Source organism: Cinclus cinclus, chromosome 7 (genome assembly GCF_963662255.1).
Source record: "Cinclus cinclus chromosome 7, bCinCin1.1, whole genome shotgun sequence".
Classification (NCBI taxonomy): domain Eukaryota; kingdom Metazoa; phylum Chordata; class Aves; order Passeriformes; family Cinclidae; genus Cinclus; species Cinclus cinclus.
Genome location: NC_085052.1, coordinates 2,397,381 through 2,423,883, shown reverse-complemented (window position 1 = coordinate 2,423,883; position 26,503 = coordinate 2,397,381). Strand labels below are relative to the sequence as shown.

The 26,503-nt window shown below is 43.1% G+C and overlaps 1 protein-coding gene across 1 annotated transcript in view; it reads left to right on the top strand.

The window, feature by feature from the left end:
- Positions 1 to 26,503, top strand: part of DOCK1 (dedicator of cytokinesis 1) — a 236,396-nt gene that overhangs the window by 115,035 nt on the left and 94,858 nt on the right. The window contains exons 29-30 of the mRNA XM_062496598.1: positions 7,606 to 7,707; positions 12,782 to 12,876. Coding sequence (XP_062352582.1) covers positions 7,606 to 7,707; positions 12,782 to 12,876 — 197 coding nt within the window. The remainder of the gene's footprint in view (positions 1 to 7,605; positions 7,708 to 12,781; positions 12,877 to 26,503) is intronic.

Sequence of the window (26,503 nt, the reverse complement as noted above, 5' to 3'; positions counted from 1 at the left end):
TTCTGTGCTTTCCAACATTAATTGTGTTTGATAAATAAAAGAGGGTTTCTCATTGTGATAGGTTTGGTTTTATTGTTCCTCCTCAGTGACTCTTTGAAGGAAATATCTACAAGGGCATAGAGTGACAGGAAAACAGGGAATGGCTTTAAAATAAAGGAGGGAGATTTAGATTGGAAATTCTTCCCTGTGAGGGTGGCGAGGCCCTGGCACCAGGGTTATATTCCCATATCCAGTGCTGCATTTTTACAAAATTATTTTAAAAACATTTTTTATGTCTTTTCCTTTTTATATTTTACTGTTTGAGTACTGGCCATTCCCATAAATACAGTTGTTTTCTGTACTTTACGACTGCATTTATAATTTTAATACTGACATTAATAGATGTGTAAACTGAGATACCTGAAATGGATTTATTGAGGGCAGTTCTGTGGATTTTCAGTGAAATAATGTTTAGTGTAGCAGAGGGAGGGGAAAAAAAAAAAACCCATGAGGAAAGGCAATTGCATTTAGAAAACCAGAAATAAATGTACTGACCTTGAGAACTCCTAAGCACTGTGGGTTCCATTGAAGGGCACAGTTCAATACTGACACTGCGTGGAGCTTTTAAAAGAGAAGCAATTTTTGGTTAAAATGGGCTTTTTTTTTAAGAGCCTTAGAAACATGATAAATGGTGTTGCTAAAACATCTCATTAATTTTTCTCCTGCTTTTTGCAGAAGTTGGTGCAGAGCACTTTTGAATCAGAGAACTCTTTGTGTCTATTCCCACTGTGTTATCATCAACCTCCTAACAAATAAACCTTTTGCAAAGTGAATTTCAGTTGAGCTGCTGTGATCTTGGAATCATGGAATGGGTTGGAAAAACCTCAGATCCCACGCAGTGCCACCCCAGCCATGGCAGGGACACGTCCCACTGTCCCAGTGCTCCAACCCCCAGGTTCTGGACACCTCCAGGGATCCAGGGGCAGCCACAGCTGCTCTGGGAATTCCATCCCAGCTCCTCCTGCCCACCCTGCCAGGGAACAAGTCCTGCCCAATATCCCATATCCCTGCCCTCTGGCAGTGGAAGCCATTCCCAGTGTCCTGTGTAAATAATTCTCTTCCCAGCTTTCTTGTCAGCTCCTTCAGCTCCAGAAGGCCACAATCAGGGCTGGGTTCTGGTTGTGATCTCTGGGAAAAAAAACCCTTTTGTTTTTCTTCCCAAAGGAGTTTCCCTGCATTCAACCCTGCAGGGGCTCAGGGCTGGAAAAGTTTAAAACAAGTTTTCTATTGACCGAGACAGAATTGTCTGAGATAAATCAGGATCTGTAAAATACTTCTTGAGGTAGAACAAGATTTGAAGACTAAATAAACTGCTTTTCCCCTCTAAGCTCCCATATCAGAGCTCTGCATTTCTCATGGACTTCTCCTGGCTTGACCTAAAATCTGTTTTGCTGCTCAGGGAGGCTCTGAGCTCCTTAAGTCACATCAGGTAAAGAAGGTGGCACTTCTTTTCCAGGAGCTCTGGAAGCAAACTTTGTCACTGAAAATACCTTATTGCATCTTCATTGGCAAAAAGATGCTACAAAATAAGGTTTGTGGCAGCAGGAAAATGCCCAAATATTTATCACTGCCATTATTGCAGGTGTGAACTTCTGTTTCTGCAAGGAGAAAAGGCTCTCACGTGTTTTATTCTCATGTTCAAGAGGCAGGCTTTGGCCTAAGGAAAGGGAATATTCTGGGTATTCAGTAAAAAATGTGATAAATGGGAATGTTTTGCACTTGTTTTTATCCTGCTGCTGTAGCCACAAAATAATTTTGTCTCTGGAGGTGCTGCTGAATTTACAGTGGGATTTTCTATTAGGAGAAAAGAAATGTTTGTTTTAATACTGTGAGAAATACGTGTATGAATTTCTACACATAGAGACAATATTATGTGCCTTAGGGGGGTTTTTGCTTTGTTTTGGGTCTTTTTCCTGCCCTTACTGGTGTGATGCTGGTGGGAAAAGCTCCAGGAATCAAACTCCCTTCAGGATACCCTGGAAGCTGAAACTTCCATCTGTATCTTTATCTATTTTATAATATAAAATGTTCTTGGAAAGAAGAAATGATGGAAGATCCTCTGCCTTATTCATGCTGGGTTTTGTAATAACTTTATACTATAAATTACATAAAATATATTATTGAAGTCAGCAAACTTGTCTGCAGACAAATCTGATTTTACATTTTCACATGGCAAAAAGATGAAATTTGGGACATTTTAAAGTTGCATTTTTATCTTGTGAGTCCGTAAGTGGTGACAATTTAATGAGTGGCTTCTAAAATTGAAAACAATTGATTTTTAGTTCTTTATTTGTTGCTAATATAGAGAGAATACAAGTTGTAAGCAGAGAGAAAACTTCGTTTTTTAATCTTTACAAACTCTTTGGGACTTGTGAGGGACTTAAATCCTTTCCAACGAAGTAAATTCTATGGAAATGTTCTGAAAGCCAAAATACAGTGAATTAAAACAAGAGATTTTGTTTGTTTGCTTTTATTATATATTCGTCTATTTATTTATTTAGCTGTGTAGTCTTAAAGGGCACATAAGGAAAATTTAATGGAAAAAATAAATGAAACTTACACCTTTTCATCTATTCCTGCCTGTGGTAACAGGGACATTTTAATGAGACATCACTTAGCTGAGTGTAGGTTTGATTTCTCTAGATTTTCTCACTCTACATAAAGAGCTTAATATTTCAATTTAAATATTTCACTGGGAGAAAATGGACAAGCATGTTAAAAACAGGATCTTTTATCCCTGAGGGAGAAAAGTGTTGGCATGTGTGGTCTCTCCTGCAGGGAATTCTCTTCTCATTCTGGAATTTCTCAGTGTTAATGTTACTTGTGGGGACTATTTATAACTAAAATTTCTCTTCTCATATCTGTTCAAGAGCCATTTGAACATTGAGTGTTTTATTTTAAAGGTGATTTAGGAAAATAAGTAATTTTGGAACATTACTCTGCTTCTGCAAGTTTTCCTTCAGAACTGAATTCTACAGAAATGTCATGGTTTGGAATTGCATATTAATTTTTTTTTTTAATATAAAATGGGTTTCTAAATAATCAGGCATCCTTTCCAAAGGAAAGAAAAAAAAAAAGAAAAAAGAGAGATGCTTTGTGGTTGGGTTTCAGTTTATTTTCTTTTAATGGAGTGGGATTTTCACTCACCCTGGTTGGGAGCAGGGTCTGGCTTCCCTTTGGACAGGCCTGCAGGTATCCTGGATTTTCCTTTGGGAATTCTTCAGTCATAGAAGAGAATCATGGAATCATCAAGGCTGGAAAACTTCTCTAAGATCATCGAGTCCAACCCACACTGCCAAGGCCATTGGTGCCCCATGTCCCCAAGTGCCACATCCACATGGATTTTAAATATTCCAGGGATGGGGACTCCACTCGGGCAGCTGTGCCAGGGCTGGACAAACCTTTCCAGGGAGGAATTTTCCCAAATATCCACCCTGAGCTCCCCTGGCCCACCCTGAGGCCGCTCCCTCTGCTCCTGTCCCTGTTCCCTGGAGCAGATCCCAAATCCCCCCGGCTGTCCCCTCCTGTCAGGGACTTGTGCAGAGCCACAAGGTCCCCCCTGAGCCTCCTTTTCTCCATCTGAGCCCCTTCCCAGCTCTCTCAGGAATTCTCCATTCCCCTTCCCATCTCCCTCAGGAATTCTCTAGCCCCTTCCCTGTTCCCTCAGGAATTCTCCAGCCCTTTCCCAGCTCTGTTCCCTTCCCTGGACACCCTCCAGCCTCTCCATGTCCCTCTTGTCCAAAACTTTTCCCAGGATTTGAGGTCCCTCAGCAGTGGCAGCACAGGGGACAATTCCTGCTGCCTGTGGTCACACAATTCCTGGTCCAGTCCATGTGCCAGTGGTCTCTGGCACATCTGGGCACATCTGGGTACACCTGGGCTCACCTGGGCTCATTCCAACCCCTCAGCATCCCCAGGTCTTTCCTGCTTGGCACTTTCCAGCCCTGCTAGTCCAGGACCCATGGTGACCTGAATGACCCAGGCTTGGAAAGAAACAATCCAGGAGAGCCAGGAATTGCAGCAACCTGCTGGCAAAATGCTTCTCTAGTGGATATTCTTTAATTATCTTCCTCTCTGTGTGACCACCTCATTTGTGAGCTTTGCAATAGGGAAAGACTTGCAGGGTAAACTATTTCAGTGAATAAATAACTGATAAATGCCCAAGACAATGGAAGCCCCTTGCAGGACTGGCTGGATAAACACAGCTTTGCAATTACTCCTATGGTTCAAATTGAAATTGATTTTTTAGAGAATTAGGTACCTTTTTTTCCTATGCATTGCTTCCAGTGCTGGTCTGTAGATGATGATAGTGATCTCCAAATATAACTAAAAATTTAAAATCAACTTAAGATTAAAATCTAATCATGTTGTTAGCTATTGCTAACTAGTTAGTAGAGCATATTAAAAACACCTACAGTACAAATGTTGCCTCTAAATAATTACAGACCTTTATTAGCATTGTAATTAAGAGTGTGCTGCCTGTAAGTGATACCTCACAAAGAAAATGATGACTGCTAGTTGTACTTTCCTCCTAATATTAAATAGATTTTCCTTCCCAGCAGGGCCTTGAGCAGTGGTTTGCAGGTGGGGATCTGCAGATAAATGCTGGAGCAGGGATGTGTGTGCGTGATGCAATGTGGGCTTCAAGGAACAATTTGGTATCAAAGGAAGGCTTTTATTACCAAGATAAACACCAAGATGAGCATGAATCATTTAATGCAGGGAAACAGGAAGAGCTGTTGATAACTGATTAAAGACCCTCGCCCGGTCTGCTCAGCACCACTTTGGGAGCTCAGCCTGAGCTGAAATGACAAAATTTAACAAGTTTCTGTCATTTTAACTAAAATTTGCAGCACTACAGAATCTCCTCCTGTTTAAGTTTTCTTTCTATTTGCTTATTGTTAATTTTCCTGTATTTAACTCCATCAGCCATTGCAGGTTTTTAGCCAGCTCTCCTATTGGCATTTCCACACTTGCACATGGACTTGGGGAGTTCCAGCAGCAGACATTCAACTTTGTTGTTCCTTTCTGATTCCCACTGTGCTAATTAAGGAGATATTCTTGTGTAATTATCCCTCCCTTCAGTGACACATCCTTGCTGCTGGCTGGGGACAGTCAGAGCAGCTCTCCCAGTGCAGCCATGAGCTGCTCCAGGGATTGTCAGGAGGTTGGAGGGATGGAGGAAGGGACAAGGATCACCAGGAGATGCAGAGGAGATGACAGACAAATTTATCCACACCTCTGGCTGCTCCTACATTGAAAAATGAATATTAAAATGTGTTTGGAAGTTTAACAGCTGATCCAAACCCATGGGGGTGCTCACCTGGAGAGGAGAAGGCTCCAGGGAGAGCTCAGAGCCTGAAGGGGCTCCAGGAGAGCTGGAGAGGGACTGGGGGCAAGGGATGGAGGGACAGGACACAGGGAATGGCTTCCACTGCCAGAGGGCAGGGATGGATAAATGGGATATTGGGAATTAGGAATTCCTGTCTGGCAGGGTGGGGAGGAGCTGGGATGGAATTCCCAGATTTGCTGTGGCTGTCCCTGGATCCCTGGCAGTGCCCAAGGCCAGGTTGGACATTGGGGTTGGAGCACCTGGGGCAGTGGGAGGTGTCCCTGCCATGGCAGGGGTGGCACTGGATGGGATTTGTAGTCTGTTCCAACATAAACCATTTGGGGATTCTGTGATTTTTTTTTTCTCATAGCAGTTTGCTTGAGATGTTCCTTAGATATAAAATCCATCTTTTAATTCTTGGAGCCATGTGTATTAACTTAAATTACTCCCCAAAGAGGTAAATAAACAAAAAGGGGACCTGATTGAACAGCCAGTTTGAGAACTGAGTTTGTTGGAAGGAGGCAGAGATGTTGGTCACCTTGAAAGTGCTGGATTTTCCAGAGTGGGGTTGATGTGAATAAAATTAAAACCTGATTGGTATCTTCGCCAAGCAGCAAACTTGGAGGATATTGAAGTGTCTGGGAAAATATACCATGGGCAAAACAAGACTTGTCCCAGGGACTGGCTGAGCTCCATCTGCAGCCTAATCTGAGGCAGCCAAGTTAAAAAATGTATAATTCTGCCTGGTGCTGGCACCATCACTGTGAGTGATGGCTTTGGTGGAGGAGATGGGAGGGAATTGGGCTCTGGAATGTTTCCTTGTAGGCATCACCCCAGTGTTTGCCGTGGCAGGAGCTCGTTAGGCGCTGCTTTGACAATTAATGTTTGGATTTTTGAGGTGCTCCCATCTCATTTCCATTTCATAGCAGGAAACATTGTCTTTGTAGAGCCCCAGTGTTGCTTCTGTTCTTGTCAGGGGTTGTTAGAAAGTTCTTTTGATGTTCCACAACAGCAGCTCAGGTGGTCTTTCCTTCCATATTCATGGAGTTTGCAGGTGCCACAGAGCTCCCATCAGGTACCTCGGCATCCTCTGCAAAATCCAGTATTCCCACGTGGAAAAAATCAGTCCTGTAGGAGTTTAGATCTCAGCTCCATTGCAGGAGAAAGGCAAATTCCAGGAATGCTGATCAGCTGGAATTTGGGGATTAACCTGTAAATAAGAGGGCTTAGAGCACCTGCAGGTGACTCAGTGTCATTTTGGGTGTCATCTCAGTTACTTGCACTGATGTGGAAATAAAGATTTTGAGTTGAAATTAATGCTGATCTTAAAGGTAACAATAAAGACTCTTTGCCTTTATGGAGGGAAAATTCCTGACTGTTCTCCTGGGCTATGGCATGGAACAACCTGGAAAACAGCACAGAATGGGAGATTTATTGTTTTATCAAGTCTTAGAAAGAATAATTTCTTTTCTAAGTCATTCTGCTGGGGTTTATACAGGTTTTTAGTATTTTTCCTCCCACACTAAAGACCAGAAAAGATGTGGACATTATTACCAGGCTTTTAGCAGATAGGCAGAGAGGGAAGCTGGACGAGAAGCTCCCATTTGTGGGATTTTACTACATCTAGGAGCCTTGGGAATGGGTTGGATTGTTACTACAACACTTTCAGCTGCCGGAAGGAAAAACTAAACTTTTGGTCACTTTTTATTCTTTCCATGGTTTGAGAGAAATATGGATGGTGCTGCTCGTCTGGTTTTATGGAATTTACTGGATTTTGGTGGTGGTTTTTTTTAAGCATCACTGTATCTGAAAATCCCACGCAATGAAATGAAAACCTGGGGTTGGTTTAGTTGGAATGCTCACTATGATAATTTTGAAGATTTCCTCCTTGAGCAGAATATTGACTTTCCAATGCAAATGCTGATATTGTGTGATATTTTTAGGAGTGCTGTTTATTACCTTGCAGAGACTTTAATGTCTGAGCAATTTTTAGATGAAGAATATGTCACAAAAGCTTCAGTGATAAACCCCTGAAATTGGAAACTGGAAACTTTTCGAGATGGGCTTTTTTTGTTTGTTTCCTTGACAGAATTTTGCATATCCATTAATGAATTTTGATGATAGAATTGCCTCCACTGCGTTCTGGGCTTCTCTCTAGCAATATTATATTTTGATAGCCACTATTGTGTTGCATTATCCTAAATAATGGATTCCTTTGCTTTGCTTTTTGCCAGGGGAGTTTTGTGGCCTGCATGACAGCCATCCTGAGGCAAATGGAGGATTATCACTATGCCCATTTAATCAAGACTTTTGGCAAGATGAGGTCGGATGTTGTGGTGAGTTTAATTTGTTTTATCTCTTCATAAGATGGCTCAGCTTGTGTTTGGTTTCTTTTCCTGTTACTGGTCATTAAATGCACTTTTGAGATGTGAACCAAACGCATTTGGCATTACAGGTTTAATATAAAATAATTATTTAGGCACTGTGACACACAGGAGTACAGCTGGAGCTGTTCAGTGTTTTAAAACATGAGACAGTGGATTGAAGGCAATTAAAAAGCAGTAAAAATAGTAATGATGAGGCATTACAAAAACTTGGTAAGAAATGGAGAAAAAGAGTGTAAAAAAGGTTTTCTTAGGAAAGGAACTTTCAGTGTTAAGTCTTCCTGATTTTGTTTCTTGAAGTAGCTTTTACTCACAGGTCTGTTCACTTTCCTTTTCCCTTTTACGCAAATCACTTTAACATTCAAGATGCCCTTAGGTGTTAAACAAGCAATAATAATTGAAATTTGTCTTCTCAGAGTCTGGGTAGCCTGGCTAAGGCAACAACCCAAGTTAATTAAAGCATAATGGAAGGGAGTTGATAGCTGAGGATGGAATAACCTGAAAGTGCCAGTTCCATATGGCCAGGCAGGGCTGCCAGGGACACCCAAGTCCCTGAAATCCAGCATTAGTGAAGGTCCATCCCCACTGCCACCCTGGGCATGCTCCAGGCACCTTCCAGCTGGCTTTGAATCCTTCTTCAGCTTTTCTTCTTCTCCCAGCCCCACCAGAACATCACCAGGACCTTTCTTCTGTGGAATTTTTGTTTGGAGTTTCCAGTTTGTCTCAAATTTGTTTTATTCTTCTTTCTGCCTGTGCCGGGCAAGGTTTGAGCTCTTTGCCCTGCTCCAGTTTTCAGGTGCTAAAGCCTCTTTTTGCATCTGGCCTGACATCTCTAAAAGCTCAGAGCTGCTGTTTTTAGGAGGGGGAAGGCAAATCCAGCTGCAGATTGCTGGAAATAGGATCATTGCATGGAAGGGGCTGGGCTTCCTTTGGGATCTTGGAGCATTTACGTGGATGGGCACTGAAAGCAGAAAACTGCCAAACTAAATGCAGATAATGGGCTGGAAAGAGTGGTTATGGCAGAGGGAAGAGAGAAAAGAAAGCCAGGGTCTTTCCTTTGTGTCATTTTAATGTTTGGACTCCCCAGTTTGTTTTGAATTTGTGTTATTCTCCTTTCTGCCTTTGCTGGGCAAGGTTTAAACTCTTTGCCCTGTTCCAATTTTCAGGTGCTAAAGCCTCTTTTCTCACCTGGCCTGACGTCTGTAAAGTTCAGAGCTGATTTTAAATGATACTCATTAAGGTGTGGAGGTTTAATGGCAGAGCATTGTTAATCCTGTGAGTAAAGGAAACTACAGGGAGTAAACGGAATTATTTTTTCCCCATGGTTTTTCCCCTTCTTTAACCCGACAATTTTTTGACTCACCCAGCAGAACCGAAATCTAGGAGTCTTTGCTTTTAAACCCAGAGCTGGAGGTGAAAACTGCACCTCCTATTGCAGAGGATTCAGTTTGATCACAAAGCAGTGATTTAGAACTGAGACTAAATTCAACCAGACAGAAATGAAAAGCTTTTTCCTAAAAAAATAAGGCAAGAAAAAGGAAAAACTTAAGCTGTGGTTTCTTTTTTACCACTGGAGACCCTTAAATCTTCCTTCAGCCTCTGCTCTTGCTCAAGCAGGAGTTTGAAGCTCAGAGCTGGAATTGCTGGAGGAAACTTTATGGTCTGTGTTATGTAGGTGGCAGGTTTAGATTATTATAATGGTCATATTTGACCTCAAAAGTCTGCAGAAAGATGAGGTGGATTGCAATAAAACCAGTCTTTTACCTCTCTGTGGAATAGAGAGTTTAGATTTATTAAGGAATGTCTGTTCAAAGAGGAATTTCTTGCTTTAAGATCCCTTCCAGCCCAAACTGTGCTGTGATTCTGTAAAATCAAAATCTGTGATTCTGCTGTCACCCTGAGATGAAACATGATCTGAGATCAGGGAGGTTATTTCTGGGACTAACTGATTTTTTCCCTCTTTTTACTTGGTAAATGTATTTTTATTTGAGACACATGCAGTTTAGTTGACAAAAAATGCCTGTTAATGTTCTGCCATGTGGAGAATCTCAGGCTAGGCTCAGGTTGTCTCCTTTCCATCAGTGTATGGGAAATTTTTAGGGGTCTTACCTGCTGTGAATTCTATTTCCTATCAAATAGGATTTGTATTTGGAGTTGGAGAGAGAGTAGGAGTTGTAACCCTTCCTCCTTTAGTACAGGATTTTATGTTCAGAAATACTTGTCCTGCCTCCAGTTACACTGAAAATAAGCAGCTTTTTCTTGTCCTGGTGGCTTCCCTCTCTTCCCAGCCCCTCAAAAATCCCGAGTTTTCCTCATAAAATGAGGTTAATTCATCCTAACCATTTACTTTTCCGTGAGAACCATAAAATGGAAACAAAGAGCAGTATTATGGATACATAAACCCCAGGTGAGAATCAGGAGCTTTTTATTTGATCAATAATTAGCTGAGTTGTTACAGAGCATTATTTAAAGTACCTGGGTGAACGTGGGGTTATTAAAATATTAAATTCGGGGGATGGAAATGCAGAGCTGAATCAGCAAAGTAGGTCAGAACCCCCAGGCTCAGGAAGGAACCAGATCATCAACAATGGGATTCTTTCACCAAAACACAGGAGAAATGAGCAGGGAAATCTGCAGTTGGAGCTCTTAAGTGAAGGCAGATTTTCCTGAGCTGGAGGAGAGGCTCTGGGGTGAGTGTGGCTGTGCACAGTGGTGACATCTGAAGCAGGAGCAGCTCCAGACTTGCTGTCCATCCTCCTGGTGCCAAAGCATCAGGATCTGCTTCTCTGGGCACCGTGGTGTTCGGTCACAGGTTGGGTCTGATGGTCCTGGGGGTCTTTCCCCACTTCACAGTTCTGGGATTCTGTGATCCTTGCTGATGTTGTGTGGTGAAATAACCCAGGAGCTGTTTTACCAGGAGTGTTCTGCACACCGTGGAGCCCAGGGGCCTGGAAGTTCCCAGAATCCCAGAATGGCTGGGGTTGGAAGGGACCTCTGGAAATCAGCCAGTGCAAACCCCTGCCAGGGCAGGGTCCAGAATGACTCCAGAGAGGGGGAAATTTCACATTGCTCTGTGAAATAAAAACCACTGAGAGAGAACATTCACCATGGCCTGGCGGGACAGCTCAAGGGGGAAAGGCTTCCATGGGGCAGGGAGAGCTGGGATATTGGGAGAGAATTCCTGGCTGTGAGGGTGGGGAGGCACAGGGTGCCCAGAGAAGCTGTCAGCTGCTCAAACTCAGCTGGGTTACCTCGGTTGGCTGAAGTCACAAACCCATCCGAGCTCCTTTTCCCTGAATCCAGGGGGGGAAGTTGGCACAAGGTGATTTTTTTCAGCAGTATTTGGGAAGTGAGAGCCTTCAACAGAAAGATGGGGATCAGGAAGGATCAGTGTTCAGCCCAGAGAGGAGAAGACTCTGGGGAGACCTTAGAGCAAATTTTGGATCCAAAAGGGGCTCCAGGAGAGCTGGAGAGGGACTGGGGACAGGAGATGGAGGGACAGGACCCAGGGAATGGCTTCAGGCTGACAAAAGGCAGGGTTGGATAAATGGGATATTGGGAATTGGGAATTGTTCCCTGGCAGGGTGGGGAGAAGCTGGGATGGAATTCCCAGAGCAGCTGGGGCAGCTCCATCCCTGGCAGTGCCCAAGGCCAGGTTGGACACTGGGTCTGGAGCACCTGGGGCCGTGGAAGGGGTGGAACAAGCTGGGCTTTAAGGTTTCCCTTCCCACCCGAACCAGTCAGGGATTTGGGGATTCTTAATCTCAAAGCTGTGTCCTCAGGATCTCTGCAGCTCCCTGCATCCACTGATGGGGAATTTCTGGGCCAGGAAAACATTTGAGCAGAGCTGTGGAATAAGAGATGAATCTGATGAAGATCCTGGCTCTCAGACCTGAATAAAGACTGATGAGAGCAGAGGCTTCAGATTGGTTTCTCACTGAAAAGGTTACACAGAAACCAGGCATAGTTAAAACTCCAGTCGATGGAACATATAGGGGATTTTTTTTTTGTAGGCATTTGACATTTTAAAGATAGAGCAGATAAATACCATTACTGAGAAACTCTATCAAAGGGAAGATACTCTAACCTTGGAATAAAAGTTCATTTTTATGTCTGTGTGAAGTGGATCAAGGACTTTCTGCATGAAGTTCTCTTTTTGCCTTTATATTTCTCTCAGCATTTGATATTACTGAAATTGTTAGATAGCTATTACAGATTTCCCAAATTGTAGGAGATGATTTACATTGTAAAGTACACAAAGTTTCTGGTCCAAAGAATTGTTTGTTCATAGCTGTGTTGGGAATAAATTGCTTTATGCTGTTAAATTAACTTGTTCCTGGGCAGGTTTTCACTTGCAGAAGCAATTCCTGCTGCTCCCTTTAGGGAAGGTCCCACTCAGTTTTGGGATGTTCCAATTTTTTTGTCCTCTGTCCCAGCTGGAGGTGATGATTTGAGCTGGAGCATGTTTTTATTTTAATACATAAATAATCTCAATTTCTGAAGAATATCCATGAAGGGAGGGATTATTCATCACCTGACTTGGGAGTATTTTTAGTGCAATCATAAGAGTTAAATAAATATTTGGCTTTGTTTTTTTCCCTCTTTTCCATGAAACAGTGTGCTTTTATCAGCTTCCCAAGAGCGTGTCATGACAAGTGTGTCGCAATATATGAAGGACCTGAGGTATTTTGTCCATACTATGGGAAAAAAAAAAAAAAAAAAAGATGTTTTTTCCAGCAGAAACTCATTTTGGATAACTGGTGAACCAGTGCTTGACCTTGACGAATCCCATGGTTTGCTTAAATTTGGGATTACCACTGTACAGTTTCTGAAATGGAATTATTGTGGGGTTTATGGGCATTGTGTATAAATGTACTTGAGTAGGATTTAGGTGTGTTTTTTATGAAAAACAGCTTTCTGAGGAAGCAGAACACAAAGACCCCTTTGGAATGCAGTCATCAATAACTACCACCATCCTTTGGAGTTTTTTGGTCCAGTTTTCTCCAACTGTTGTCTCTTCTTGTAGGATTTCCTGATGGAAACGTTCATCATGTTCAAGAACCTCATTGGGAAGAACGTCTATCCCTTCGACTGGGTGATCATGAACATGATGCAGAACAAGTGAGTACAGAGGGAAACGTTCTGGAGCTTTCCTGAGCCCGGGGCTCTGGCTCTGGCAGGCAGCAGCCAGCCTGCCCTGCCTTCTCCTCTGATGCAGACAATTACTGCAAAATTGCTTCTGGAGGAGTGTTCCAGGGGCCAGGTTTAGGACTCTTGGAGTCCACCGAAAATCAAGGGTGGAGTCAGTCTGAGAACTTGGATTTTGGAGCCAACTGCAGGTGCAGTAAAATTCTGTGCGTATCTTATCATAATTCAGTTTATTCTTTGGAGGATGAATTGCGTGCTTTTGCATGTGACCTCAAATTAGGTGGTGTTGTATGGAGTGAATGTCCAGGAATTATTTCATTGGTGTCGCAAGAAGGAATTAAAAAAGCTTTTAAATCCAAATTCCATCACCCCAGTAATGTAGAGAGAGGCTGAAAATGTTCCTAATGCTCATTTTTTTCCTCAGTAATTGCAGTTCTGTCATTATTTAGCATTCCTTTGTGCAGTGTTTTATGCTGGTGACATTTTATTAAGTGTGTCAAATGCTTTTATGTGTACTGAGATGAAAGTATAAGGGAAAAACATTATATTTACCAGTTGCCTGGAGAAATCTCTTCTGTATTTACTGGAAGCTACCATGGCTGTAAAGTTGTCAGTGTTTCCTTATATAAAATCCTGAACCACAGCTCCTGCTGTCCTTATAAAAATGCACCATAACTTTAATCTTGGCTTCTGAAGTCTCCTTACCTCCCTAATAAAATCCATTCTGAATAAATAGGAGTCAGGAGATGGAGCCATCTTTGGGTTCTTCCTGCTGGTTTGGAATGCTTGGGAAGCACCTGGTGTTTGAAATAAGGAGCCCTTGGAGAGCTGATGAGGAACATCTGAAGCCCTCTGGCTTTATTTCTTTTTTTATTAGTTTTGAAAGTGGTTTTGCTTCAGCGTCTCCGAGCGCCTTGGGAGCTGTGTTGGAGATGCTGGGAAACCCTCCCAGCGTGTGTTACCTGTGAGCAGGAGAACTCTGGGTTACGTGGCAGGTGGGAGCAGGGGTGGGGAGGTTTGTGTTTGGACATTGTTAATGCCTTAACTGGCAGTGATGAGTGGAGGCAGAGCAGTTCCAGTGAGGTCAGTACTGCAGGAGGTGTTCTTGTGTCAGCCCAGCACAGAGGGACAAGGAGCTCATGGACAGGATCCAGAGGAGGCCACGGAGCTGGGACACCTCGGGGGGCTCACCTGGAGAGGAGAAGGCTCCAGGGAGAGCTCAGAGCCTGAAGGGGCTCCAGGGGAGCTGGAGAGGGACTGGGGACAAGGGATGGAGGGACAGGACACAGGGAATGGCTTCCCTGAGCAGCCTGGGATAGTGGAAGGTGTCCCTGGCCATGTCAGGAGCTGGAAGGAGAAGGTGTTGAAAATACTTTCCAGCCCAAACCCATGTGGAAATCCATGGTTTTATGGTCAGCAGAACCTTGACAGGCCAGGCCCAGCAGGTTTAGATGGGATATTGGGAATTGGGAAATGGGAATTGTTCCTTGGGTGGTTGGGCAGGAGGAGCTGGGATGGAATTCCCAGGTTTGCTGTGGCTGCCCCTGGATCCCTGGCAGTGCCCAAGGCCAGGTTGGACATTGGGCTTGGAACACCTGGGACAGTGGGAGGTGTCCCTGCCATGGCTGGGGTGGCACTGGGTGGGATTTAAGGTCCATTCCCACTCAAACCATTCTGGAATTCTCCCCTCTTCACCTCACTGCCAGGTGATCTCTCAGTGTTCCCTTGGGTGGGGATTTCACCTTGGTTTTATTTGGCACTGGGAAATTCTGGCCATATAAATGAAAGAGCAAAGGTACACAAAGAACTTTTCCCTGCCAAGGGTTTTTTCCTTAAAGCACAAAGGGTTCCTTACCCCAGGCAGTTCCTCAGGGAAAATTTGGGGCAGTACAAAGCACGATGGTTCACAGTTAGGACAGGCACTTGGAATTTTTATCCTTAAAAGTAGTCTTGTCTTTATCCCGTGCTGAGTGTGAAGTCCTGAGGAAGCAGAAATGGGATGTGTCGATGATCTTTGATTCTTCCTGACTCTCCCCTCTGTACCTGTAGAATATCTGAGTAGTGTTTGAAGTTAAAACCAAAAACATTTCCCAGTCTTTTTGGTGTTGATGAGTATCTTCAGATGTCCTAAGGGGGGTTGTTCATCCCTAATTCCCTCATTCTTTCATTCCCATTGCACCAGCTCCTTTGGAAATTCTTCTCAGTTGATTCCCATGCTTTTCATTTTTCCTGTTGTAGTTAACGTGGGTTCCAAACCCAGAAAGCTGCATTGTAAAATACCTTGTTTTGTCCATCTGCTCCATTTATTTCCACCCTTATAAAGTTTTATTGAAGAAAACCAGATGAAATTTAAGAGCAAATTCTGTGTTTTAAAGCTGTGGCATCCCCTCCATAGAAATAACTCCAAACATGCCATTTTCTGTCATTTTTGAAAGCACCTCCTCAGGGAGTTTCTGTGCCATGGGCCAAAACAAGGAAACTAAATTTTAAATGCATCCACAGTTTCATTTATTTCCTGCATGGAATGTATCTGGTAGTGTGAAACAATGGGAAAAAGAATAAAAATACCTGGAAAATTGAGCTCTAATTCTTCTTTTAGACCAGTTCTTTAGGAGGTTTCTCCTGAAGCTTCTCTCCATGCAGTGTTTGCTTCCAGGTCAGAATACTTTGGATTAAGCAGTGGATTCAAATATTCTGCATGGGATAAAGTTGTAGGCATAGGGGAAGAGGGGAAATGGAGAAATGCATGTGAACAACTAGATTGCAGGGAATATTTGCAAATATAGTTCAGTTCAAATTTAGTATGATATTTTTGACCTTCGCTAGTGGGTTAAATACATAGAAATATATATTTTATATATATTATATATATAAAAAATCTGCATACGTATTAATAGTGACAGAAATTACTCTGAAAACTTTGCCTGCCTGTTTTTGTTCCAGTGCATGAAAACATCAGGGTCCTCTCTGTTTCCTACCTCCCAGAATTGCTGTGCCAGGCTCAGGATCACATCCCAAGTTCAGGATCACATCCCATGCCTTTGTTCCAGCACCACAGGGAGTCACACTGTGTTCCCATCTTTCATGTCAAAATGAACACAAGAAATCCTCATATCTAACAAGATAATTTTTCCTTTTTTTTTTTTTGTAAAATACTTTATTTACTGATTTGTCTAATGGTCTAATGTAGCAAAATTGTCATTTTAGCAAAGCAATTTGTTGATTCAGAGCCCAAGGTTTTGGTGTTGCCAATTTGATGGAATTGCCAACAGTGTGTTCCAGTTGACATTGGTTTGCAGGTGACTGATCAGCATTCTGGGGGTAAAAAAAAAAATCATTTTGGGGGTAAAAGAAGGGAATATTCAAAGTAATGGAGTAACTTTTCCTTTCATTTCCAAATTTTGGTCCAGACCAGCCCCTGGTTTACAGTAAACAACAATATCCAAGGAAAGGAGATGGAAAAAACCACAGAGGGATGACAGAGATGGATAAGGGACCATTAAATGCACTTTTGAAACAGCTCCTTGTAAGGGGGAGCTGGAAATGTCTTCTAATTCCTTTTAGGATACTTGTCCACCTTTAAATTCCAGCTGTTGTAGGGTTTGTCTGTGCCCACATTTTCGGGAGGAGTTATTCCTATTCAAGCCCTAATACCTGTATTTAATAGCTTGAAGCAATCAGGGAGTTTCCCTGTGTTTGTGGATAGGGCTGGGAAGTGCTTTGGAGGCAGATTCTTCATTGCAGGCATCTCCAGGAAAACACGCACGAGGAGTTGGAACTGTAAAAGCAGTTCCAAAAAAAGGCAGGGATTTTGTCTTGTTTCCATCTCCCCCATCGAAACCATGTTTCGAAATGATTCTGAAATGTTTTCAGAATTGGTTTTAACTTTTGTCAGAAGCTGACAAGCTATACTTAGGTTCCTCCTAAACACATAACTCAGAACATGAAAGCAATTCCTCCCTACGGTTCTGTAAATGAAAATAATTTAGTCTTTGGTCTTACTTTTGGCATTTGAGACAATTCAGTTCCTTTGGTAAGACCTTATGATATATTAATTTGTAGCTGCTACTTTCATCTGCAGCTGTGCTAGTGGAAGCTGAGTTGCCTATGAAAAAGGAATTTGATGTTTGCTGTTCTATTTTTTGTTTCTAATGTCCACATTTACATAAAATACCTGTTTCTTTTGCCTTTTGAAGTCGGGGAGAGCAGGATGAGATGCTCTCAGTGAAAATGAGGTTTCTTGTCTCTATTTTTTTTTTTTTCCAGAGGAAATAGAGCTGGTCTGGTGAGGGAATCTGGAGGGTGTTGCCTGTTGTGTCAGGGAGAGTTAGGTTGGATATCAGGAGAAGATTCTTCCCAAAGGATGGTTTGGCACAGAAAAACTCCCCAGGGAATTGTCACAGCCCCAAACTCTGCTCAGCAGCAACAGAAATATTCCTGTATGATGCCCCTGTTCCCAGCACAAACCCAAATCACCCCCCATGAAGAAAATGCCCTCTAGCCCACCCAAACCCACCAGCCCAGAATCTGGATGAATTTTCTGTGTGAAAAGCCAAAAAAAAAAAAAAAAATCCTTGCAAAGAGCAGGACAAAGGACGGGGTTGACGCTCCGCTCTGGATAAACATGTCCTGGAATGTTTATTTTTGGAGCTTGCAGGGAAATGTAGGCAGTTCTGGTGCCTGGTTGTCATAGCAGTACCTGTCAGCTCCGTGCTGTGCTCTCAGAATTACCTCCAGTGATGTTTGTGGCCATCCATCAGCAGTGGGCAAACCCTGACGTGCGTCAGGAACCGCAGCAACTTCTGCGGAGCTCGGAACCTTCAACAGCAGCCCAGGCTTGAGCAGCCTCTGAGTTTATCCTTCCTGACAAGTCACCCAAAGCCAAATTGAAATTGGGGTTTAGTGTATGGAAATTTGGCTTAATTGCGATATCCTGCTGGGTTCGAGGCAGGCTTATGGAAACAAAAGCAGGATGGTTTTAATAAATGTATGAAAATAGGCTCTTTGCACTTACATAATTGACCAGTCAAGTTGTATCCATCACATGAGTGCAAGTGCAAAAGCTCTTATTTAAAATCCATCCCGGGCTCCTGCTGGATGAGGGGCAGTTTTCATAACAGGGAAAAAAGAGGCCAGAAGGATGGCAAAGATTCTGGATTGAAAACTGCAGGAAAAGCAGGGCACCCCCAGTTTCACAGCCTATCAGATGTTATTAAATCTATGGGTTTGGGGTGGAGGGAGCAGAAAAAAGCTATAAAACCATCATTTCACTTCCCAAATCCCTTAATGGGTTCAGACCTCTGTTAATTCCGTGTTCAAAGACATTATTGATGGCCTGAAATTGCTCCAGGGGAGGTTTAGATTGTAGATTAGGGGAAATTCTTTAACTGAAAGAGTTGTCAAGCACTCCCCAGGGCAGTGGTGGAGTCCCCATCCCTGGAAATGTTCCAAAAATACCTGGAGCAAGGTGGGTTGAGGGTTGAACTCAATGACCTTGAAAGTTTTTTCCAACCTTAACCACTCAATTTTATGATTAGTGGATGTTACTTGAAAACCCAGATTTATAACTGGGGCCCTGATCACTTAAATATTTCCTCCATATATGTTTTAGTGGAATAGGGTAACTGGTTTACATTTCCAAATTGGAATTGGGATGAAGGAAGTGTTTGAAATGCAATTATGCTTTAGGAGGCCAAGGAATGCATTGTTTCAAGAAGAGTTTGAACAGTACAAAAAGCTTGGATTAGAAGGAATTGCTTCTACTTTTCCTGACTATTAATGCATTTCCTACAGGACTCTGTGCTTACTTAGGAAGTTTAAGAGTCCAGACATGCAGCTTGAACAATCCAATAATGTAATTCAGGGCTGGAATGCAATGAGACTTCAAATGGGAGCAATTTTGTTTTGCTTTAGTGCTGAATATTTCTCTGTAAAGAAAAACCTTCCACTATTTCCCATGTATAGACTGAACAATTTTCAAAGCTTGTGACTTCCTTAGGAACCAGTTCGCAAAATTAACTCATGTGCCCCAAAGTTTGCTCTTTATCTGGGTGTAAAAGATACAAATGCACATTGATAAATCATCTAAAATTTCTGTACATGCAGGGTTTGGGTTTTTTTTGGTTTTTTTTTGCTGTCCATAAAATTCTGTTGCATAATGTACTGACCTTTTCAGGAAAGACCTTGCAGAATTTTTGCTTTAGCATTGTACCTGTCAAATTAACTGCACCTGGGAGGAAAATGAATATACTTGACTGTGTTTGAAATAACAGGGTATTTTCTTATTCAAAGAGCTGAGATTCCTTGAAGGAATATTCTTCAGCAGGTGCTCTTTTCCTTTTGGTGATTTCCACCCCATAGCAGGTGGTTTTCTCCCAGCCTTTGGAGTCACAAATGTCCCTGGCATTGGTGGAATATTGATAGTGGTGTGGTTGTGGGAACGGATGGGCAGCTGGGGCAGCCCACTTTATTTCATGTTCTGCTTTTCTCCTTAATTTCTGCGATCTCTGATCACGTAGGATGGAGGAGGCATGGAAGGAGGGCAGGGTTAGATGGGACTTTGGAAAGAAATTCTTCCCTGTGAGAGTGGTGAAGGGTTGGGATGGAATTCCCAGATTTGCTGTGGCTGCCCCTGGGTCCCTGGCATTGCCCAAGGCCAGGTTGGACATTGGGGATGGAGCACCTGGGACAGTGGGAGGTGTCCCTGCCATGGCAGGGGTGAGAATGGGTGGGATTTAACCCAACCCAAACCAGTCTGGGATTCTCAGGAGCACCTGGTGAAGCTGCCAGTGTGGGGATTTGGGTATGAGATTTCCCAGCCCTCCCAAATCCATCTGCTCCTTTTCTGAGCACTCCTGTCTATTTGGGTCATGATTAATCCCTCCTGGCGTCTAGAGATGGAATAATGATTTCCAGCACTAAAATAATTACCTTGTTGATCATAATTGTAACATCTTAATTATGGTTTTTGTGTGGTTGGAGCCATCTTGAGTTTTTGGGAAGATTTCCTGTTGCAAGGTGGGCTTGGGCTGGTGACCATGTCCAGCATCTGCTGTGATGCTGCTTGTTCTGGATTTTGTGCTTGTGCTTCCTTTCACAAAGACATCTTCCTGTCCCTAAAGGTGGATGGGATTTGGTGTCCTGGCAGGAATGGAGTTCTTGGAGCCATGGCAGCTCTGTAATACCAGGAGAAGGTTGTTCCAGCTCCTCTTCATCCTAAAGCACAACTTGCTGTTAATTTTACTTCCAAAATATCACTGTGGAGCATTAGCTCCACCTTCACTGCTCAGCAGCAACCCTTGGATTTGCCACAGGAAAATTACAGCAACTTGGAAGCAAAGGATTGTATGTTAAGGAACAGCTCTTCCTGCACTAGGAAGAAATAGAGAGGGATAAAATGATCCCAACTGCTGCTGTTCTTGAGTTCAAGGAGGAAAAGGTGAACAAAGGGGGTTTTAGAGATTTTTTTCTTTTAAATCTTCTGTTAAGAAATTTTCTTTATTTTTGGCACCTTGCAAAGTTTTAGGTAGCGAGGCAGTGCTGAGGTTTGGATCTGGAAAATCCCTGAGCACGAACTGGTTGTCCTCCTTGGAGTGGGGGCAAATTGAATCCCTTCAGAACCTTTTGAATGCTCCTGAGGAACTTGAGGGAATCTCTCGGGTTTATCATAGAATTGTGAAGGTTGGAGAAGAGCTCTGAGCTCAGAGTCCAACATCCACCCAGCAGCACCACCTCATCCTCAAGGGCCACACCCAGACATTTTTTTGAACATTTCCAGGAATGGGGTCTCCACCAGTGCCCTGCTGGACAACCCTTTCCATGAAGATATTTTCTCTTAATATCCAACCCAAACCTCCCCTGGCACAACCTGAGGCCGTTTCCTCTCCTCCTGTCACTGTTATTTAGAATAACCTTTAATCCAGGGGATATCCCACCTTCCTGCTGTGGGTTTTCCATGGAGGGGATTTCCCAGGGAATCACAGGTAGGAGAGGCTGCTCCTCCCAAACACCAGTTTGCCCTGCTGTTGTCTCCCTGGTGTGTTTTACCTCCTCTAGAGTCACAAGCAGTTGACAGGCACCTCCCAGTCTGCCATTTCCCAGACTGGTTCAGAAATGGGATATTTTAAATAAAAATAAGGGCGCAGGAGCTGCACACAGCCAAGTGAGGAGAGCGACAGCGTGGCTCAACTGCTGCACTAAGAAAAAGCAAGAGAATGTTGAAGATGGCTTTTTATTCCTCACTTTTTGGAACCGTCACCCACAGGATGCTCTGGATGTCTGGTTTCCTTTGTTTTTAACAAGATCCTTGGAAAGCCAACTCATTTTTTTGGCCACTTGCCCTCTTTTTTTTCCCCAACTTGCATCTTGACAGTGTTGAGAACTGCTGGATTTAAGAGACTGTTTTGAAAGAAAGCTGTAAGAGGTGATTAGCCTGTGTGTCATGGTAATTCTCTGCTAAGAGCTAATTGAGACCTGCAGAAGCCTTGCCAAAGTAATTTCAAATGGAACACAATGATTCCAATATTATTTTCCCTTCTGGAATCTAAACCTGGGTTGACATTAAGACTCTTTGGGATGACTGTACTCAGAAGCCTTTTCCCAGCCAATGTCTTTATCAGTTTGGGTCTTAGGATATTTTTTTATCAAATTAAGCAAGAAGAATTAAATCTATTGTGCAGTAAATGATGGATAATAATGTTGTTACATGTATTTGGTTTTTGTTTTGTGCTCTAATTACTTCAGGAGTAGCAGAAACCCTTGGCAGATTATATTTCCTCAGACAGATCCTTTAGTGTAAGCCTTCCTTTAATTTAAAGTTTTCTTACAATTTCCTAATTACGACTGAAAAGACCCTTAACTGTCATTGTAAATTTTACATTTTATTTTGTGATCCTAATGTTCTTTTCTCCACTGCTGTGTGAGCCCACTCCAGAGGCCCTGGTGTGTAGCTACTCAAAGTTTAGCTCTCTCTTAAGATGAGCTCATGAACATTTGAATCCACATTATTGTACCAGTGTGGGTGTTTGGGATGAAGCTGCATCCAAGTATTTGCTTTCTCATTTCATGGAGCTTTAGGGACTTTTCCAGCTTTATTCTGCTTTTCCTGGCTCCTCACAGCCACTTTTAGTGCCTGTAGCACCACGTTCCTTGGGACCACCCAGAGAAGTTTTGCTCCACAGGTTCCCAAAGGAAAAATGATCCCTGGGACATGTGCCCAAAACCAAGACTGAGAAAATAATGATGGTGGTGGGAATCCAAAGACCATGGAGCAACCTGGTGGCACCTGGGGACACGGGTCAGTGGTGACTTAGGAATGCCAGGTTGAACTTGATGATCTTGAAGGGCTTTTCCAACCTAAATAATCCCAGGATTCTGTGGTGGAAGGGAAAAACATTCTACCTTAGCACCCGAGCCCACCTGGATGTGGTATTCCAGTTATTAATTGGAATTCTGCTGCCCTGACTGCTCATTTTGTGCACATTGAACCCCCCAGGAAGGGTGTCTGCGTCACAGCCCCAAATCTGAACATTCTGGGATGTTTTTAGCACAGGATGTAAGGCATGAACACGATGTGGGAACGCTTGGTGCTTATAAAAGCAGTGTGAAGGAGGTAATTAAATAAAGCTGAAGGTGTTAATCCCAAAGCAGGGCTCCATTTTTACCAAGTCAAAGCTAACACCACATGATGTTTATTTTTAACAGGAAAGATGTAGCAACTTACATTTCAAATCATTATTTTTCCACGTCAGCATCATTTCAGTTAGTACCACTGCCCATTTGAAAATAGCCAAGGAGTGAAATATGGGCTGCTTTTTCACATTTTGGGTTTATTCATCTTTTCCAATAATGTAAAAAAAACCCCCAGTATTTCAGTCTTGAAAAGTAACAAAAAGTGGTTGTTTGGGTGTTATTTTCAGGCTTAAATGCATTTTTGGCTGTTAGTCTGGAATTCAGACTTCTGTAGTGAGCTTTGCACTGCAGTTCTGTGGGCTTGACCATCAATGAGTGACTTCAGGATTTTCAGCACTTAGAGCAGTTTGACTAAACAGAGATATTGTACTTTAGTACGATAGTACTCTGCTCTTAATGTATTATTATTTTTTAACTACTCACAAGAATAATGGCCAACCCAGTTATTAATTTAATACAATTTGGGTAAAATATGCCTAAAACCTCCTTGCTTTTACCTTGCCAACACATTCCTTTTCTGAATTTTCGTCTTTTTCAATGACTGACCATGGTGCAGCATTTTGGCTTCTGAGAGCAGCAGCCTCGATGCTTAAACAGCCAACGAGGCCTTTTCTGGGGTTATTAAGTTTTAGGATCAGAAATATTTCATGAACATATTCTAGAAAACAGGTTTTTACAGTTGGAGTATGAGAAAGCACAGCCACTATAGGAAGAACTAGAGGTTTTTTTTTTTTAAAAAAGAAGGAAATTATTCATGCTCTGACATAACAGATGGGTGATTGTAGGGCAGGAAGAGTTTAAAGCACATTTAGAGAGAAAAGAGGTGTCAAATCATTGGCTATCACCAGTTTGAAGATTTATATCACTGAATATAAGCACTGAAAAGTCATCTTCCCTCTCTCAGTGCACTGCAGGCAGAGCTTGAGCTCAGCCTTTCTTGATGGATGTTTCTCCTTTTCCATCACAAGTGTTACAGGAAAGCAGGCACTTGCAGGTAGTGAAACAGAGATATTTCTAGATCTTGGGATGAACAGGCTGAACTGAGAAGGTAAATTTGTGATTTTTTAACATTAACCAAAATGAGAGCATCTTTAGGATACAGGTGATGGATATAGATTATCACTGGTGTTAGAAAATATCCATCCTGAGGCACACACTGTGCAAATCCTGTTCCTTGAGTGCCTGAACTTTAAACTTCCACCATGTTTTTCATTTGGGGTGTTCAAAGCAATAACTTGAAAGATATTAAAAGCAAACCTTTTCCTTCTTTAAATTTCTTGTATATAAACATTCACCAAATGCCTGTTGAGCTGCAAAGGGAATTTTCTGTCAGTGTGTGTTCAGGGATCTGTTTGGATTTGCTCTGCCTGGGACAGGAGCTTTGCTCTCCCAGCTTTTTCTGATTTTTTTTGTCCTGGATGTGTGGGAAGGGCTTCCCCCTGCACCTTCCATCTTTCCCTGAGCCTGTCCATGTTCCCAGCCTGCATCCAGAGCATCCAGCCACTCTGGAAATGCCTTTGCAGTTCTTGCTCTGACCTTCCCCACCCCTGCCTGACTTTAGCTTCCCTAAGCCCACACCTGGAGGCTGGGGAGAGCAGCCACCTGCCCTTTGTGGGAGTTGTTTGCTGCTTGCCAGTGACTCCAGGGAAAGGAGAAAATGACAATGTCTGCCTGCTGCAGAAGGTGTGAAAACTCTCATTTCTCAGGTCACTGTGGTTATCAGTGACGTGAAAAGTTTCTCTCTCTCTGCAAGTGGCTTCAGAGAGAGGGAGCTGAAATGAAGCACCTGATCCCACCTCTGCTCCAGCTGCCTTTGGAGCTGCCAGGTGACAGAGCCACCTCTCGGTAACCCAGAGCACTCCTGTGGTACGGCACCATCCCCTGGCTCTCTTTGGGAAGTTTTGGGCAGTTTGATTGGCTTGGGCAGCTCTGCTGGCTCAGGTGTCCCCTGGCTGCCTGCAGATGGTGCAGAGCCAGCACTAAAGCTCTGCCTGGTGGGAAACTTGGGATGCAGGTGCAGCAGCACTTGGGTAGGAATGCACAGGGCAGGAGAAATCTTCTGCATCATGAGCACTGAAATGCAACACAGCATGGGGTGAGTCAGCTTGTCCTAAAAAACTCTGGGAATTGAGTCCACCAGATGGGCTCCTGCAGAGTCCTCCTTCACAGGGATGGATGCATGGATGGATGGATGATGGATGATGGATGATGGATGGATGATGGATGGATGGATGATGGGTGATGGATGATGGATGGATGGATGGATGGATGGATGGATGGATGGATGGATGATGGATGGATGATGGGTGATGGATGATGGATGGATGATGGGTGATGGATGGATGGATGGATGATGGATGGATGGATGATGGGTGATGGATGATGGATGGATGGATGGATGATGGATGATGGATGGGTGGATGGATGGATGGGTGGATGGATGGATGATGGGTGGATGGATGGATGGATGGATGGATGGATGATGGATGGATGATGGGTGATGGATGGATGGATGGATGATGGATGGATGGATGATGGGTGATGGATGATGGATGGATGGATGGATGGATGGATGGATGGATGGATGGGTGGATGGATGGATGGATGATGGATGGATGATGGGTGATGGATGGATGGATGGATGATGGATGGATGGATGATGGGTGATGGATGATGGATGGATGGATGGATGGATGATGGATGGATGGATGATGGATGGATGGATGGATGGATGGATGGATGGATGATGGATGGATGGATGGATGGATGGATGGATGGATGATGGATGGATGATGGATGGATGGATGGATGGATGGATGGATGATGGATGGATGGATGGATGATGGATGGATGGATGGGTGGATGGATGGATGGATGGATGATGGATGGATGATGGGTGATGGATGGATGGATGGATGATGGATGGATGGATGATGGGTGATGGATGATGGATGGATGGATGGATGATGGATGATGGATGGGTGGATGGATGGATGGGTGGATGGATGGATGATGGATGGATGGATGATGGATGGATGGATGGATGGATGGATGGATGGATGGATGGATGATGGATGGATGGATGATGGATGGATGGATGAACTGCACAGGAAGCAGGGAAGGCTTCAACAGTTGTATCCCCCCACACTATTTTTAATTTAATTTCTTTTTTTCTCATCTTCCCTGTGAAAATGTATTTTGGTTCCTGTCACAGTTGGAGGAACGATGATTCTGTGTTAACAAAAAAATCACCTTTATGACATTATGCATTTCTTCATGCTGAAATTTTGCTTCTGAGGGCTCAGGCACTCCCTGGGTTTGTTCCTCTCTGTGTTTGACTGTTAAAACGTATTTACTTTGTATGATTTGCCCCAGCCACATCTGCACTATGTGAGGTGTAACAGAAGTACTCAAAAAAAAAAGACGCAGGAAAAGATAATTGGTGATTTTCTGACAGTTGCCTGATAAAGATATCCAAACAGAAATGTTTCTGGGATGAATTTCAGTGGCATGTTCACGTCAGGGAGTTTTTAAAGGAGGTGTGATACTACGATGGCTTTGTGAGGATTCACTCTCCTTCCCACACTTGTCTCATGTTCTTCCTGCTGGACTGTTTTGCATCTTCTCATGCAGAAACCACATTTCATTTTTAAAAATCAAAGTGAAAGTGCCGACTGTCAAAGCCAAACATGTTTTCTGTAAGTTCTTCTTGAACACGGACTTTTTATTTGTCAGACTATTTTTGACAACGTACTCCTTCCACAACCACTTCAGTCGTGTTTCCTCAAGGAAAACAAGGAAAAGGTTTTCTTAAGGAAAAAAATACCTCCATCTTTGAGATATGAATCACAGTTATTAGCTGATATTTGGTGTCATGTTGGGCTGTACTTTCCTGTTTTGGGGCAGCCTC